Source organism: Crotalus tigris, unplaced genomic scaffold (genome assembly GCF_016545835.1).
Source record: "Crotalus tigris isolate CLP2741 ecotype Arizona unplaced genomic scaffold, ASM1654583v1 scf7180000017814.3102382, whole genome shotgun sequence".
Lineage (NCBI taxonomy): Eukaryota > Metazoa > Chordata > Lepidosauria > Squamata > Viperidae > Crotalus > Crotalus tigris.
Genome location: NW_024096652.1, coordinates 2,924,590 through 2,940,610, shown reverse-complemented (window position 1 = coordinate 2,940,610; position 16,021 = coordinate 2,924,590). Strand labels below are relative to the sequence as shown.

Below are 16,021 nucleotides of genomic sequence, written 5' to 3'. Positions count from 1 at the left end.
AAGATTAAAACTATTGCTCCAAATAACAGAATACAACAGTTGAAAGGGACTTTGGAGGTCTTCTAGTCAGTGGTGAGATTCACATATGTGAACAACCGGTTCTCTGTGTGGATGCCACTTCTGGAAGTCCGTTCTGGGCCTGGGCAACAAAAAATTAGCTATCAGTTCTGCCGAAATGGTGCAAACCGGCTGAATCCCACCACTGCTTCCAGTCCAACAATGGTTCTAGTCCAGTGTTTCTCAACCCTGACAATTTTAAGGCATGTGGACTTCAACTCCCAGAATTCCACAGCCAGCAATGCTGGCTGTGGAATTCTGGGAGCTGAAGTCCACATGCCTTAAAATTGTCAAGTTTGAGAAACACTGTTCTAGTCCAACCATAGCTGGGCAACCTAATCTCCAGCTGAACCATATGTAAATGTAATCTATTGTGTAGTCGCCCATTACTTGGGAAGGGCATTGCCCTCCAGATTAGATTGCCCCTGACCCTGTCAGATTTTCAGAAAGATTGAAGACATAAGTGTGATTCCCAAACCTGGGAAGTTATTGTATTTATGGCACTATAGACTGAATTTTATTTTGGCTGTAATTATATGTATTGTGTTATAGTTATGTCATTTGCATTATGACTTTAATAGCTCTTAGTTGTCAAGAAATACTGTATAAATCAAGTAAGTAAATGAGTCACAATACTGAATTATCTCAACATATGAATAGTTGTGTCAAAACAAACCATTCCCCACTGCATATGAAGGACATAAACCAATTAGGGAGGTTAGAGAAAGGTGGGGTGGGAGGGTTGAGTTAAAATTAAATTCTGGTAACTTCATGAAATTCCAATAGGTAGGTAGGTAGATAGAGAATATAACTTCAGTAAAAGTGTTTGGGTGTCTTCCCCCCCCACTCCAAAAAGGAAGTTTGGGTTTTTTAAAAAGCAGCTAGCTACCTTTATTCTTAGCACATTCAAAATATAACATCACCTCAGTTACATTCCCATTTTCATTTTGTTACTAACATAAAATATAACATATGTACACAACAGCGCATCAATTTTCTATCTGAGTTTGCAGCATTTGTTGTTGCTAACCAGTCTCAGATTTGAAATCAAACCTGTGATTGCCCGGAAACAGCAGTTCAACTATCTCTTCTGATGCAGCTTCTTTCTGCACAATTTTATCAGAAACCTGGTGCAGGGTAATTCTCCAGAAGCATCATTAGATTTGAACTACAGGGCAAGATTGACCACGGTGCCTGTCAGTCATAGCAGAAGAGAGCCCTCTAAAGAAGCCACTCAAACTGGGCTCTCAGATCTTCGCTGCAAAAAAAACAGGATTGCTTTCTGCCAAATTTAAGTCAGACTTGCTGTCATATCATTTATAAGAAGCCTGCTGATCTGCTGGAATGAGCAGAGCGCATACCTACCTTATTCAGCACTATAGCAACCTTCATATTTGCCACTTTCAGGATATTGGGCTTTAATTCAAAACACAGCTGAAGGTGTTAGTTTGAAGCTTCACGATCATTGCCTCCGTCCCTCCACCAAAACCTTTTTTGGGAAGAAGGTAAAAGTCTTTCATTGACTTCAGTTTAACTTAATGAAGTCATGTAACCTCTCTTAAAAAGAAAACTTCCCCTGAGTTTCCTAATCCTTCCCATCACAAGACCATAATTAAGAGCCTTAACCCCCCTCACCCAGCCCCTCCTCCATTGCTCAATGACGGGGTAATTTTTTAACTCCTGGCAGCACTTCCGACATTTAATAAAGGGCATTGAATGAAGTCCTCGCTCTTCTATACAGCCATGAAGGCGGCAAGAGTTCTAAGTTAGAAAGGCTGCCCTGTTTCTTAATGTTAGGCCTACAAGGTAGACCAGACTAAGAATCCGATGTCATCAACGGCAGGACTTTTCATTTTATCATCATGTGATCTAGGGTGAGGCCTGTCTGAGATGTTTTTCTCAAATTAGTTTTTGGAATGGACTTAAGCCCCACTTATCAGAGCAGTTGCCTTGGCAACTACACTCCCTTCTGCCTTTCAAGGCCATCCCCTACTGCCAAAGGACATCAGCAGGTTGCAGGCCCTCTGTGTTATCATGGTTCATGTCTAAATGATAGGCAGCAGCCTAGGGAGGTACTGTTGCCTGTTTGAACTGGACAGTGTTGCTAAGAAAGAAGAAATGCTTCCACTGTCCAGGCATCATTTATCCATCTGAAAGACACTTAAGGAAGTTCTTAACTGGAGACACCAATGGATAACACTTGGGCTGAATTGCACCATTTCTGGAGCTGATTATGGGATTCTTGTTCTCCCTTTGTTCATGCCGTGATCTTACTCAATGTCCACTATATTAGGCTAATGCATTTTCTTCCATTAAACACATTGGAGCTATTGGTTCCATGCCACGAAGCTCTAAAATTTCCTGTTTTTATTTACAGGGGCATAAATACTGGTAGTCCTTGACTTACCACCACAACTCACCTTAGAAATTTGGTTGTAATTCATTGTGGTCATTACATGGGTCTCCATGCAACCTGACTCAATTTTACAATCATTTTATGGTTCTAAAGCAAGGCAGCAATCATTAAGTGAATCATATGCTCATTAAGTGAATTGCGTGGTCATTAGATAAAACCGGGCTATCAAATGGGTGCTTTTTGCTGTTTTCTCCTGGAAAACGGCCAAAAACAATTGCAAATCCTGGTCACTTGACCACAGGAAGCTGCAACCAGTTGTAAATGCAAGAAAGTTGCCAAGTGCACCAAATGCAATCGTGTGTGTGTGTTGTAAGTAATTTTAAAAAATCCATTATATTTTGAATGATCGTTAAGCGAGGACTACTGTTGTCAAGTGAGGATTACTGTTATGAAACATTCCCAGATCCTCACTTTGTTTATGTCATACTTGATTAGTTAAGCCTACAATGGATTTGATTTTTTAATACTATTTTTAGAAAAGGCAATTTGGCAGGAGGCAGAGATTATTTCACTCAATGAGAAACCAGGAACTAATAACATCTATGATACTGTGTTTAATAAAGCTTGGCCCCAGGCAAATAAGAGGATCCTCCTCTGGAGTCTGACGTGCCACAAGATGATGCTTGTCCTCTGGGAAGATGTGTGCATGATGGTGGTTGTGCTTTTCTTAATTGATTGTTTTTAAATGATGTTTTATTGTTGTTTACCACCCATAGTTGTCGGGAATCAGGTGCCTTATTAAATATGTTGAAAGATATGGCAGAAGGCAGGGAGGGATGTTTGGTTGCGCATTTATATATATGATATATTGTTTATTATTGACGGGATAATATATTATATATTATTGACAGGATAATTTCTACATTATAACTTCCACTGGCTCTTCAATAGTTTTCAAGTGGATACTTGCCTCCAATACTCCCAGCAATTATTTTATTACTTTTCTTCCTGTATCGGAATAAATTACCTATTAGTATTTGCACATTTAAGACTCCCATTAACACCTCATTGACTCGTGCATAGCAGTTGCTCTGATGATGCCACACATTTACTACATGCTGGATTACTGTGGAGGAAAGCATATCTCGGTCTTCAAATAGCTAAGGATGAAACTCTTAGGAAAGACCACTATTGAACTGCAGCTGTCACAGGCAATGAACGTGGGGAAAACTCCTCCAAAAACTGAGTCTGTTGAGTGGATTCTGGGGCAAGCTTCAGGCACACACTGGCTTCTGTAGTGCTGTTGTGGTGGTTGTTTACCCTGAAGTGTTCTTTGGCTGGATGGATTGCTACCATGAACTGGCGCTTGAAGGTCTCACTTAGGACAATGTAGAGGAAAGGATTGAGGCAGCTGTTGGCATAGCCTAAGCTGATGGCAAAGTTGTAGGCATAGAAAAAGGCAATAGAAGGGGTGCCTATTCCCAAATGGGCCAGCTGAAGGATATAGAAGGGTGCCCAGCAGATAAAGAAAGCTGAGCAGATGGCAACAGCCATCCGAGTGACCTTCTTGGTACGAGCCCGAAGACTTCTCTGTGGTAAGGGCACAACAGTGGTGGCCATATGCTGGAGGATTTTAAAATACACCACGCATATGATGATCAGTGGAATTGCAAAAGCTAGCAGGAACTGGTAGATGGTGAACCAGTAGATATCATTCTCAGGATTGGGAAGCAGAAGAGCACACCGGACAGTCCCATCATCCAAAGGCATCAGTCCTGCATACATCCACACAGGGATGATGGTCAGAAATGAGAGTAGCCATACCAGGCTGATAACCAAGGTTGCTACACATGGAGTTCGGACATAAGTGGATCTCAGAGGATAGACAGTGGCCAGATAACGATCTAAGGTCATGACAGTCAAGATGTTGGTGCTTGTAATCTGGCTGTGGGTATCTAGAGCAGTGATGATAGTGCACCATGGAGCTCCAAAATACCAGGAACCGTTGCCAAGGAGTTGGTGGATAAGAAAAGGCATGCCCAGCAGGAATAGCAAGTCAACAATGGAGAGATTGAAAATGAAGATATCAGGCACTGTCTGTTTGCACCGAAGCTTCTTCTTTTTGATGATGGTGTAGATCACAATAAGATTCCCAACTATGCCAAGAAAACAAATGATGCCAAACAAGCTAGGCATGATCACATTGGTGTAGGGAGCTGTCCTTTCCAACTCTGATCAAAGAAAGAGAGGAAGAAAGAGAGAGGGAGAACGAGGGAGGGAGGGATAGAGGGAGGGAGGGAGGGAGGGAGGGAGGGAGAGAGAGAGAGAGAGAGAGAGAGAATAAGAAAAAAAAGTTTGAACAATTAGAATTAGAAAAACAGTTCAAAATTACGTTCAGCTAATTATGAGAGCTACCCAAGAAAACCACAGATCAAAGGTTTGTTGAAATAGTACCAATATAACGGGCTTCCTAAAAGCAAGGAGAATTGGAGTCTCCTGTACTAATAGGGACTAACATGTTCCACAAGGAACATTCCCCGGTACTAATTGGAGCTAATATGTCCCACAAGGTGAGGGCTGCCACCAGTCATGCTTGTCACCTGGCTTACACCACATGAACACAGGATCAGTGAACTTCTAGCAAGCTGAGGGAACTGGGGAATGTACAGAAATGTTTGAAAGCAGCAGATGTCAGAGCATCTAATCTCTTTTTTTTAATTTTTTTTTAATTTTATTACATAAAAAAAGAAAAAGTTTAAAAACATTGAACATGGTAAATCAGACTTGACCAACTTCTCAGTTCATTCTTATTCATAATTAATTAAACTCTATACAATAACATCACTCTAAACTCAATCTTAACTTATCTCATCACAGTGACCTCCAAATTTTTCCCCCCACCATTTATAAAATTTATTCCATATTTGGTAGAAATCCATAACATCCTCATTTTTGAGTCTTTTAGTTAACCTATCTAATTCTGCGCAATGCATAATTTTATAAATTAAAATTTCCTCACTAGGTACAGCTGTATTTTTCCAATTCTGAGCGAATACTATTCTTGCCGCTGTAACCACATGAATAAATAAATACATATCCTCTTTACTAACATTTTCTTCAACAATTCCTAACAAAAATGTCTCAGGCTTATACTGAATATTTTGTATGCTCATTTGGATTACCCATTTCCAAACCATACGCCAATACCCCTGTGTTTCCTTACATGACCACCACACATGAAAAAAAGTGTCCCTTTCTTTTTTACATTTCCAACATAAAGCTGAGTATCCTTTATACATTTTGGCTAGTCTTGCTGGAGGGAGATGCCATCTATAATTCATCTTATACGAATTTTCTTTATAGGATGACGCCAATATGATTTTATTGTTTCACATCCATACCTGTTGCCATTGATCCAAATTAATATTATGTCCTAAATCTATCGCCAATGTCACCATTGTTTCTTTAACTTGTTCTTCAAATAACTTATGTTCCAATAAATGTTTATAAATGTTCTTTATTTGTTTTTTCTTCAGACCAAGCAAAATTTTATCTAGTCCCGTATCTTGTCTATAAATACCCCAATCATGTTTATCTTTCGAATATCTTGTTTGGATCTGGAGATAAGACCACCACTCTATCTCTATTCCTTGTTGTCTTAACTCTTGTCTAGATTTTAGAAGACCCTCTTCAGTCAAAATATCTTTGTATCTAATAACCTTATCTTTCCTAAGCAAGTTGGGGTGTATAACTGCCTCTGATGGAGAAAACCAAATCGGGATCTTTGTATAGTATTGTGATTTAACTGTATTCCAGCTTTTAATTAACCCTTGCTGCACTTTGTGCTTTAAAAAATATTGATAGTTTCTGCTTTGCTCCTTCCACATATGAGCATGCCATCCCTGTTGAAGATCAAAACCCTCTAACTGTATACATCTGTGATTCTCTAAAGTTATCCAATCGCTAGTCCAAGATAAGGCCGCAGCTAGGTAATATAATTCTCAGTCAGGGAAGCCTAGACCTCCCCTTCAGAGCATCTAATCTCAAAGGCCTCACAGGATCAAAGTGATTTCTCTGCCAAGAACTTTCTTGTCCAGATCATTCATTTTTATGAACCTAAAGTATGCCATTCTTGAGTAACATTTTGAATAAAAAGATCTCTTTTGTAATGTTCAAATGATTCACAGAAAACAGGGGATGGCAGGCTCTTGTGTCTGCAGGAGCTGAATGACAAATCATAAATTAACCAGGTGAAGCTTTCCCTGGCATAGAAAACTAAAGATAAAATCATCACACAGTAGCAGTCCTGCATTCAGTCCTTAACATCTTTAGGTAAAGATGAAAAACTCCAGACTGAAGGCCCATGGGGGAGAACTTGCTGATCAGTATTAAAATTGAGATGAACTAATAATTTGCTCAATGAAAATGTTCACACATACTCATAATTAAACTGATGGAATTAAACCAACTGTCTGAATTTGCATGATGTGCTGGACCCTTACAACCCTGAGAAAGCCTGAATGGTCCAAAGTGGCCTGGCTATTAGTGATCCCTGGTTTTAACCTGCCACATTCTGTCTGGATGAAATTGAACAGAATTAGGTGTGATACTGGAAGAAGTACCTCTGCCCTGTACCAATGGGGGTGGAAAGATTCCCCCCCCCATTGCAAATACGGTACTGATGCAACCTATTAAATATATTGTGCTAGATTGCCCATAACATGCATTCCCTGGTTCCTTAGAAGATCCGCATGAAGCAGCACCAAAAGTGATTGCCTGGATAACTCAGTTGGATATGAGGCCATGTTGTATCTCCACAGATGTTTTCTATATAATTATGTAGATTGTGTGTATATGTTTATTTCTCTGTCACTTCATATGCTAAATAATAACTGGACTCTAAACCAAATAAAGGTGATTTGCAAAGTGCATGCTAAGCTACAGCGTGCTTGGTTTCCATTTCAGTGTGCTAAGTGAACACAGCAGTTGTAAGCAGCTTGCTATGCTCCTGAGATGGAAAGGTATCATTGCCTAATGAATTTCTCCTCTTCCAAATTATTAAAACTAAGAGGAAACACTGGGAAATTTGTCTTCCTCATGCCAAACAGTAATGTAAAAAGCTCATGTTTTAATAATTAATTTTAAGAACTAGATCAGAGGAGTTTACTCAGTGGATGACACAGGATGATTTTTTAAATAGATGCTTCAATCAACCTGGATGCAATGATGATACAACACATCATCCATCCAAATATAACAGAACAATCCATTTTTTTCTGTTAGAACATTCTTCCCTGGTCAATTTTACAAAAACAGATGTCTCAGCCTAGCTAATTTGTAGGAAGATAAATTACTGCCGTGGACTGAATTGATAGCATTTCAGTGGTCTTCCGAAGTAGAATATTTTTTTTACCAGCTAGTTATTAATTCAAAGGAAATGCCCCTAAGTTCACTGGAGAATTCTGATTAACTCTCTATAATGCCATGTAAAACTGAAAAGAATTGTCCTGCATCCTTTCCTGTGGTACATGTCCAGTATATCTGTAAACCAGCTAGAGTCACTTAGACACTGAGACGGGTAGTGTCTAAATTTAATAAAGAAACAAATTAATAATTAATTATTATTTTGTGTATGAATATATACAGTATTTCTGAAAGCAGGAGGATGTCGAAAGAAAAACAGGACTCCTAGCAGTGTTGTTGTTGTCTAGGTACCCATATACTGTAGCCTATGGGTGTTGGGGGTGGGGAAGAAGTGTTTACTTCTTTTTCTACTACTATATTTTTTTTTGTCGTCTCTCTCAGTGGTTCTTAACCTTTTTGAACGAATCGCCCCCTTGAGCCAATGAGGAAGTTGTCATCGCCCCCCTCCCCCAAAATAACCTCTCAATCACAAGATAGGAAATAATTCTTCAATTTATGCAAACACATTTTTTGTTTACTTTAAAATTGTCGTCAGGACATATCGATGCAAATTATTTATTTCCAGTCTTTTTCCCATATCTCCCATATTCTGGCCAATGGCGTGCCACTATATGGGTAGAGGCTGCTGCACAACGCACATGAAGATAAGCGATGCGTCTTTACATACGTACGGCATTCTGTACTGAAGCTAGCTGGAGGAACATTTGAAAACACAATTCAGTCCATTAATAGCGAGCGATCTGATGTTTTTTACAACAGATATACAGCGATTCACTGTACGAAAAAGTCTCAAAAGTTTCCCCAAAACTTCTTGCTCCATCGCCCCCATATTGCCCCCTTTTCATTCCTTTGCCCACACGTCGCCCCTTTTCATTCCATCGCCCCCCTGAAAAATAAAATCGCCCCCTGGGGGGCAATATCGCCCAGGTTAAGAACCACTGGTCTCTCTCATCTTATCAATTGGAACCCTCATCAACTTCAGAAACGCAAGGATATCTTTGATTAAATCAAGTGCAATGGTAAGGATGGCAAAATACAGTTGTTTAACTCTAATCTTTAGCCTGAATTTCATTTTCTGCCATTTTTATCTCCTGTATTTTTACTGTTATATAGAGAAAAATATATAACAGGATACAGGACTGGATAAAAATCCTATAGAGCAATAATCCCACTTTCTTAAATTAAAGTTTCTTTATGACACTTATTAAGAAATCTTGACTCAGTGACTTTCTGTCATTCACAATTTTAAAGGATATATCAACTCTGTCACATATTCCTACATATCTTTACCCACAATATAGAAAATCCAATCCAGTTCCATTCACACACTGAAATAGCTGTCCTATTTTATGGAAAGAGAATGGCAGAGGACAAATCTATTTAAATTAAAATTAAAAAGAAGACAGAAATTGATGTTCAGCAGTACAGCCATGGAAAGTCACTCCTCAACTGTAGCCATCCATATCTAGAATTTTAAGCTACTTGGACTTGAATCCGATCTTCACAACTCTTAGTGTTTTTCTGTCCACAGATGCACTCTCAGCCTTTGGAAAGTGTCTCCCCCCCAAAAAAAATGAACTCAATCAAAAATGAATATAATTAGTGTTTTTTGATTTCCTTTCCCTTTTCCAGGGAAGTTTCCTGTGACTTGAACAACTGTATGACAGGCAGAATTTCAATAAAGAAATAATTTTTCTGCAGTTCCATAAGCAGTGGCAGATATCTGCTAGTTCCTCTTCTGAAGGCACAGGATCTAGGGATCTGAGACATCTGGAATCCAGTCATAATCAGACAGGGAGCTCATTTCTATGCTCAGAAAACTTTCATGCATTTAATTTTATGAGCCAGGCAAAACTGGAATGCACATGAGTCCAATGTAGCCTCATAGAGAAGACAGAGTGTCTCTGATTTGTGCATCTGTGGCTCTCATTCAACAATAAAAGTCAAGGGACAGAATTATCACAGCCCATCTTTGCCTTCCGTAGTGCCATCTGGGATGCAAGCAGAATACTGAGCTCTGGTGATGGCAGAGATTGGCAAGATCTCCATTTTTAACAAAAGGAAGGCATTCAAAAAGTAGTAGGCTTGATTTGGGCAAAGAATAAAAATCTATTTTTTCATCCCAATACTATTGATAGGTAAATAGACATAATATTATATATTGGAGCAAAGTATGTAGACTTAACTGTTTGTCCTGATGCCTGATACCATTGAGGTTTAATAGATGCATATAGCTAAACTCCAAATGATTTATTTATGATGTAAAATAAAAATGAAATACATGTCATGGGAAGAAAGTTTATTTTAAGTAGCAAGATAAGAACTTTCTCCGTCTCTCCCATCCCAGATATTTCTCAATTCTAGTCCTTTTTTGGAGGAGGAGGAGGAGGAGGAGGAGCTAAATTCTTGGTGTTCTAAAAAAAAACACCTACATTGGGTTCACTGCCAAGCTTTCCTAAGTTGGTTCTTGTCTCTGCTTATTAAGCTTGTGAGGATGCTGAAATAGACTGAAATTCACCAAAGTCCATAATGAAGCATAGTGAAAATGAAATAAATCTAAAGTGAAAAGCTTTTAAATGACAAGCATCTTGAATCAATGAAGCTAACTTGGTCATGCCAGGTGAGGACTGGTTCAAATAGACTAGCAAGATTACTGTGACACCAAAGTCTTAAGATATATTTCTCCTCTATCCTAATCAGGAATTACATTTTAGACTTCACTTAACATACAGTATATATTCTGGTAGGGATGGGCAATTTTAGGCCCTGTGGCAAGATGTGATCAATGCCCCCTCCTTTTATGCAGCTCTTGAAGCACCTCTTTGCTACCATTTCCAAATATCAGTAGCATAGTTTGCTGCCATCTTAAGAGAGAAAAATACAGAAAACTGATAAATGATGTGATTCCCAAATGCATCCTATCAGAACAGTTCAGTTCTGGCTTCACTCGCCATCATTGTATGCTCCTGTTCACAAGCAGTTTTTGCCTTCTCCAAAAATATTCAGTACAATCACCAGCCCCCAAAGTTTGTCCAAGCAAATATGAAAAGAAAAAAAAATCCATGGTGACTAAGATGATCAAAGGCCTGCAGATTAAAACATACAAAGAATGGCTGCAGGACTTGGGTTTGGCTAGTCTAAAGAAAAGAAGAAATAGGGGAGACATGATAGCCGTATTCCAGTATCTGAGAGGCTGCCATAAAGAAAAGGGGGTCATGTTATTCATCAAAGCACCAGAGGGCAGGCAAGAAACAATGGTTGGAAACTGATCAAAGAGAGAAGCAACCTGGAATGAAGGAGAAACTTCCTGACAGTGAGGACAATTAACCAGTGGAATAGCTTGCCCCCAGAAATCGTGGGCGCTCCATCACTGAAGATTTTTAAAAAGAGGCTAGACAGTCACTTGTCTGAGATGGTATAGGTTCTCCTGCTTGAGCAGGGAGCTGGACTAGAAGACCTCCAAGATCCTTTCCAGCTCTATTCTATTCTATTCTATTCTATTCTATTCTATTCTATTCTATTCTATTCTATTCTATTCTATTCTATTCTATTCTATATCACACATTATCTACAACAGTGGTTCTCAACCTTTTTAATGCCGTGACCCCCCAACCGGTCGTAAGTCGAGGACTACTCAACTGGTGCAGCATTGTTTGCAGAATGGGACTTTTGGCAGGCTCAGCAGGGCAGAGACAGCCTGGACAATTCCTATTGGCTTTTGAAAGCCAATAGAATTAGAACTATTCAAGAGAGTCTATTCTATTGGCTTTCAAAAGCCAATAGAATAAAAGGGAGTAGCACAGCTAAGGAAAAGGGGGGAAAAAATGGCGGACTGCGTTGTTTGGCGACCCCTGTGAAATGGTTGTTCGACCCCAAATGGGGTCCCGACACACAGGTTGAGAACCACTGATCTACAATGTTTAAAGGATACATCTAAAACATTGTGTGTGAAAGCAATAAATGTGTATGTTTTGTATGTCATGCCATTTAATGGAGCTTTTCAGGAGCTGAGCATAGTGCTTGAAAAATAAGGGCATTTATTTCCCTTGAGACAGTCATGACAGACTAACAATTGTTAAAGCTCTTTATCATCAGTAGATAGTTAGATTATTTAACCTATAATATTCCAATAGAATGGAAGGACCCACTTTTCTGGTTGGAAGTATTGTTGAGAGCTGCAATATGACTGTTTAGAAAGTGCCATAAATAACACTTCTATGAGAATAATAATAATACGTAATCTGTTATATGGATATTGAGAGAGGAAATAATATGAAACCAAGGCAGTTCTCTCATTTAAACTCTTCTCTCACTTCTCATTTGCAATCTTTTCTTAAATTGTTAGAGCTATATCCTTTAACTGATTAGCAGTTAAAATGTTCAGAGAAAACCAATTGATCAAAAATATGCCCTCAATACATCCTCTAGGTTTCTCTTTTTTAAAAAAAAATGTATTTTAATACTAATTAAGTAGCAAGTGTGTTTAAAAAATGTTTGCCCTTTCTTCTCATTATAATAATGACTGCTATGGCATATTCTAAAACAAACAAATGAGCAAAAAAACCAGACTGTCTTTTATTTCAGAGTTATTATTTTATGAAGATGGATATGTATGGATTTATACATGGACATCTTCCTCAAAAGGGAGTCCTGTTTTGTGCCATGAGGTTCACATTCTGATGAGTTGGCTTAATGATTACTCAAAAGGTCTATGATTAGCTATAATTCAAGAGACAGATGTCCGTTTTGTCACATCCCTCTCACCCAAAAGTGGAACATGTAGATCAGGGGTGTCAAACTGCCAGCCCACAGGCCGAATGCATCATAGCGAAACCGCGCCCACCCCATTACCGGCAATGGCAAAAAAGTCGCGATATGTCGCGACACATCACATGACGTTGGGAGTTTGACATCCCTGATGTAGATAGTTCTTCCCTATTCTTTTACATTAATTACCTGATACAGGTAATTAATTAGAGGTAGTGATTAATTAGAGGCAGTGATCAATCCAGAGGTAGTGATTAATCTCCTAAATGAGGTGATCAATCCAGAAAATGAACCAGAAGTCATAATCAATCCAAACATTTCATGGCTGAATAAAGGCTTTATCTTGGGATATTGTTGGACCAAGACTGCAGGGTTATATTAACATTTTGTGAATTAGAGTGCACTTTTTAATTGGAGATGGTGGGGACTAGAGCTTCTGAGAGGTGGAAACAGTATAACCAGGAAAGAGCTGGAATGCTCAGCTCCTTTTATTTATTTATTTCCATTAAAAAAATCTAACTGAAACAGATATCTTAGACTATTAGACTGAATTTTTGATGATGTTGGTATTGTTGATATTTCTTTGATATTGTTGGAAACAAGATTAAAGTAATCTTTTACTTTATTTTAACTTTAATCTTGTTTCCAACAATATCAAAGAAATATCAACAATAACAACATCATCAAAAATTCAGTGATGTGCTCTAAGAGCTTCAAAAATAGGATGCTTCTCTAATTGATTGTGAGTTGTCTCCCTCCCTCATTTTAAGGTGCATGTTATATCCATAGCACCACTTCATTTTTAAAATGTATCTTTGCTCCATAGTTTTAATTAAATCTTATTTCATCCTTTTAAAAAACTTGTTATTTCATGCATTTCATGATCCTAAACATAGAAATAGGACTTACAGCTAGACATAAAAAATTCTATTCAAATGTAAATCTGATTGGTTTTAGGGATATTTGTTTTCTAACAAGTCCATCTAGGATGACAGTTTGACTTCCTGGCAAAGTGTTACTAGTGTTTTACATTCTCAGTTATGACATGTGTCATCATTTAGAGTATAATGACACATTTAAACTTGGGTCTTAATATTACCTCCTCTATAACATGAAAAGATTTGGGGAGTGTATGCTTTGCTGCTATTTGTTTATCTTTGGATCAGAAAATGCTAGAAAATGACTTTCTGTACAGTTCATTAATGGTCTATGGCAGGGGTTCCCAACCCCCGGTCCGTGGACCAGTACCAGACCATGGCATGCCAGCAACCGGGCCGCACAAACAAGCAAAGTCCCTTCCACGAGATGCAGGCAGCACACAAAACCATGCACTCTCTGGTCCGTGGAAAAGCCTCTCTCCACAGAACCAGTCCCTGGTGCCCAAAAGGTTGGGGACCTCTGGTCTATGGTACATAGTTCAAATAATTTATTTCAATTTACTTCCAAGGCATTACCTCCTTCTTAAGACAATATACATAGGCTATTATTCTTTGCAAATATACCTTCAAATAAGCCCTCTAAAATTCTTAGGACTTATTTCTAAATCACTATTGAGTTGAACTATTAAATTTATATAAATAGCAAGCTGATAAACAGATTTAATGTTTCAAATAAAAAAGGAGATTGAAAATAGTTGCTAAAACGTTCAGAAACTGCTTTGCAAGCTCTTAAAACAAGCTTTTCTTCCCCCCCTCCCCTCCTCCATCGATTTCCATCCTTTTAGCTTTTTGTTAAGCAAATAGGGCACCTTCCTGCAGAAAACAAACACCAAGCAGCTATCCGAGGGAGCTGTCCATGGATTTTGGTGCTGAAATGAATCCCTTTACCCAATTTATTGCACTGCTGGAGGGGCGGGGGGGGGAGAGAGGATATTAGATACAGGTGTTTGGGGCACCCAATATATATTCCTAAAAGTCAGCCACTACAAGTTAAAAAATATTGTTCTATTCTTTCTTTCCATGTTTTGGAACTGAACTGTTTCCATTTGTTAAAAAGGCAAGGACTGCAATGAAATGCCAAATTAGAGCAACAATTGTGAAAGCATCAGGTTTAGTATTTGCTAAATCTTCCCTGAGGTGTTGGATGCTGAGAGTAGCTGGGAAATGCAGTATCTGCCAGGAGCTAATTCTATTTTTGCATTCTCTGAAAAGTTATCTGCTTAAGTTATCATGCAAGCTCCTCCATCCCCAACTTACTTGATTCATTCCTGGCAGGGAAGCTGGAGGAATTCCTTAGGAAAGAGACTCTGGTAACGTTGTCTACAGCCATTTCTTCCCCTTTTGTATCTTCCAGTCGGATGGTATGAGTGATAGAAAGCAAACAGAGGAGTCCAAAATCACCTGTTTTTTCTTAGGCTACAGTGTTTCGCTTGACAGCTAGCATTGTTCTCCTACAAGTGTGATCAAGCAAAGACAAGAGAAGCTCAGTGCAAGAACAAGGATTCCGAAGTGGAGGAACTTAACAGAAGTTCCAGCTGATGCTTTGCCAAAGTGGGAACGGAATAACTTGCTTTCTGAGTCCACAGAGATTCGTGTCACTTCTTTAAGTGTTCACAGTTACACCTCACATGCCCAAAATGGTCTTGCCCATCTGCTGATCTGGCTGGAGGCTGCATAAATCAAATTTGGAGATGGCTGTGATAAAGCGTGGCAGCAGGCAAAAACGCTGTGGGTGGGCTTAGCTCTCTGCGCAGAAGTGGAAAATTGAAAGGCTGCAACCAGCAGGAAGAAAGGCGGCGGGGGGGGGGGAGGAACGGCACCATTAACCCCTGATCCTTACGTTCTTCTAAGGTGCAGTCAAAGATTCTGCCTCTGTGTGACAGAGGCTGACATCAAAGAACAGCTGACACCATTTGACACATCATAGGGGCTTGGGAAAAGGAAGGGGGTGGGCAGAGGGGTGAGGAGTGGTCTTGGGGAGTGTGTCCTGAATGGCAATAGGGCTGAATGGATTTGTATGTTGCTATAAAAGAGGCAGTTTTCTGATTGACCAAGGAGCAATTCAGTGACAAGTCAGGAAGCATTGATGGAAGTTGAGCAGCATCTTCTATGGTAGAAACTAGGCTTGAGAAGACTTTTCTCTCCAGACCTCCTGAAGCTTTTCTACTAAGCCACAAAGAGCAAGAAAGAATAGGGGGGGGGGGTTGAGACATGAGAAGTGGTGATGTATTTATCCAGCCTAAGAAATGAATTGTGATATTTTGAGTGAAGTCTTTTTTCAACCCTGAAATTCTTAGGAGAGACATTCTTCTTACTCAGCCACAGCTTCCTTTCTGCATAATAGGTTTAAAATACTGGCCTGCCTTACAAAACACTGCAGGATTGTTGCTTATAAAATATAAAGAAGTTCTGAAAAAGGTGGAGGATATTTTGTTCATTTTGTTCTCTGCCATAGATTTGGATGCAGCAAAATAATCTC

The 16,021-nt window shown here is 39.1% G+C and overlaps 1 protein-coding gene across 1 annotated transcript; it reads right to left on the bottom strand.

Annotated features, from left to right (window-relative positions):
• Positions 1 to 3,601: 3,601 nt before the first annotated feature.
• Positions 3,602 to 14,896, bottom strand: LOC120307738 (melanin-concentrating hormone receptor 1-like). Its single transcript, XM_039342818.1, has 2 exons — positions 14,800 to 14,896; positions 3,602 to 4,644 (listed from the first exon to the last, which is right to left on the bottom strand). The coding sequence occupies exons 1-2, from the start codon at positions 14,870 to 14,872 to the stop codon at positions 3,602 to 3,604; spliced, it is 1,116 nt and encodes a 371-aa protein (XP_039198752.1). The 5' UTR covers positions 14,873 to 14,896.
• Positions 14,897 to 16,021: the final 1,125 nt, after the last annotated feature.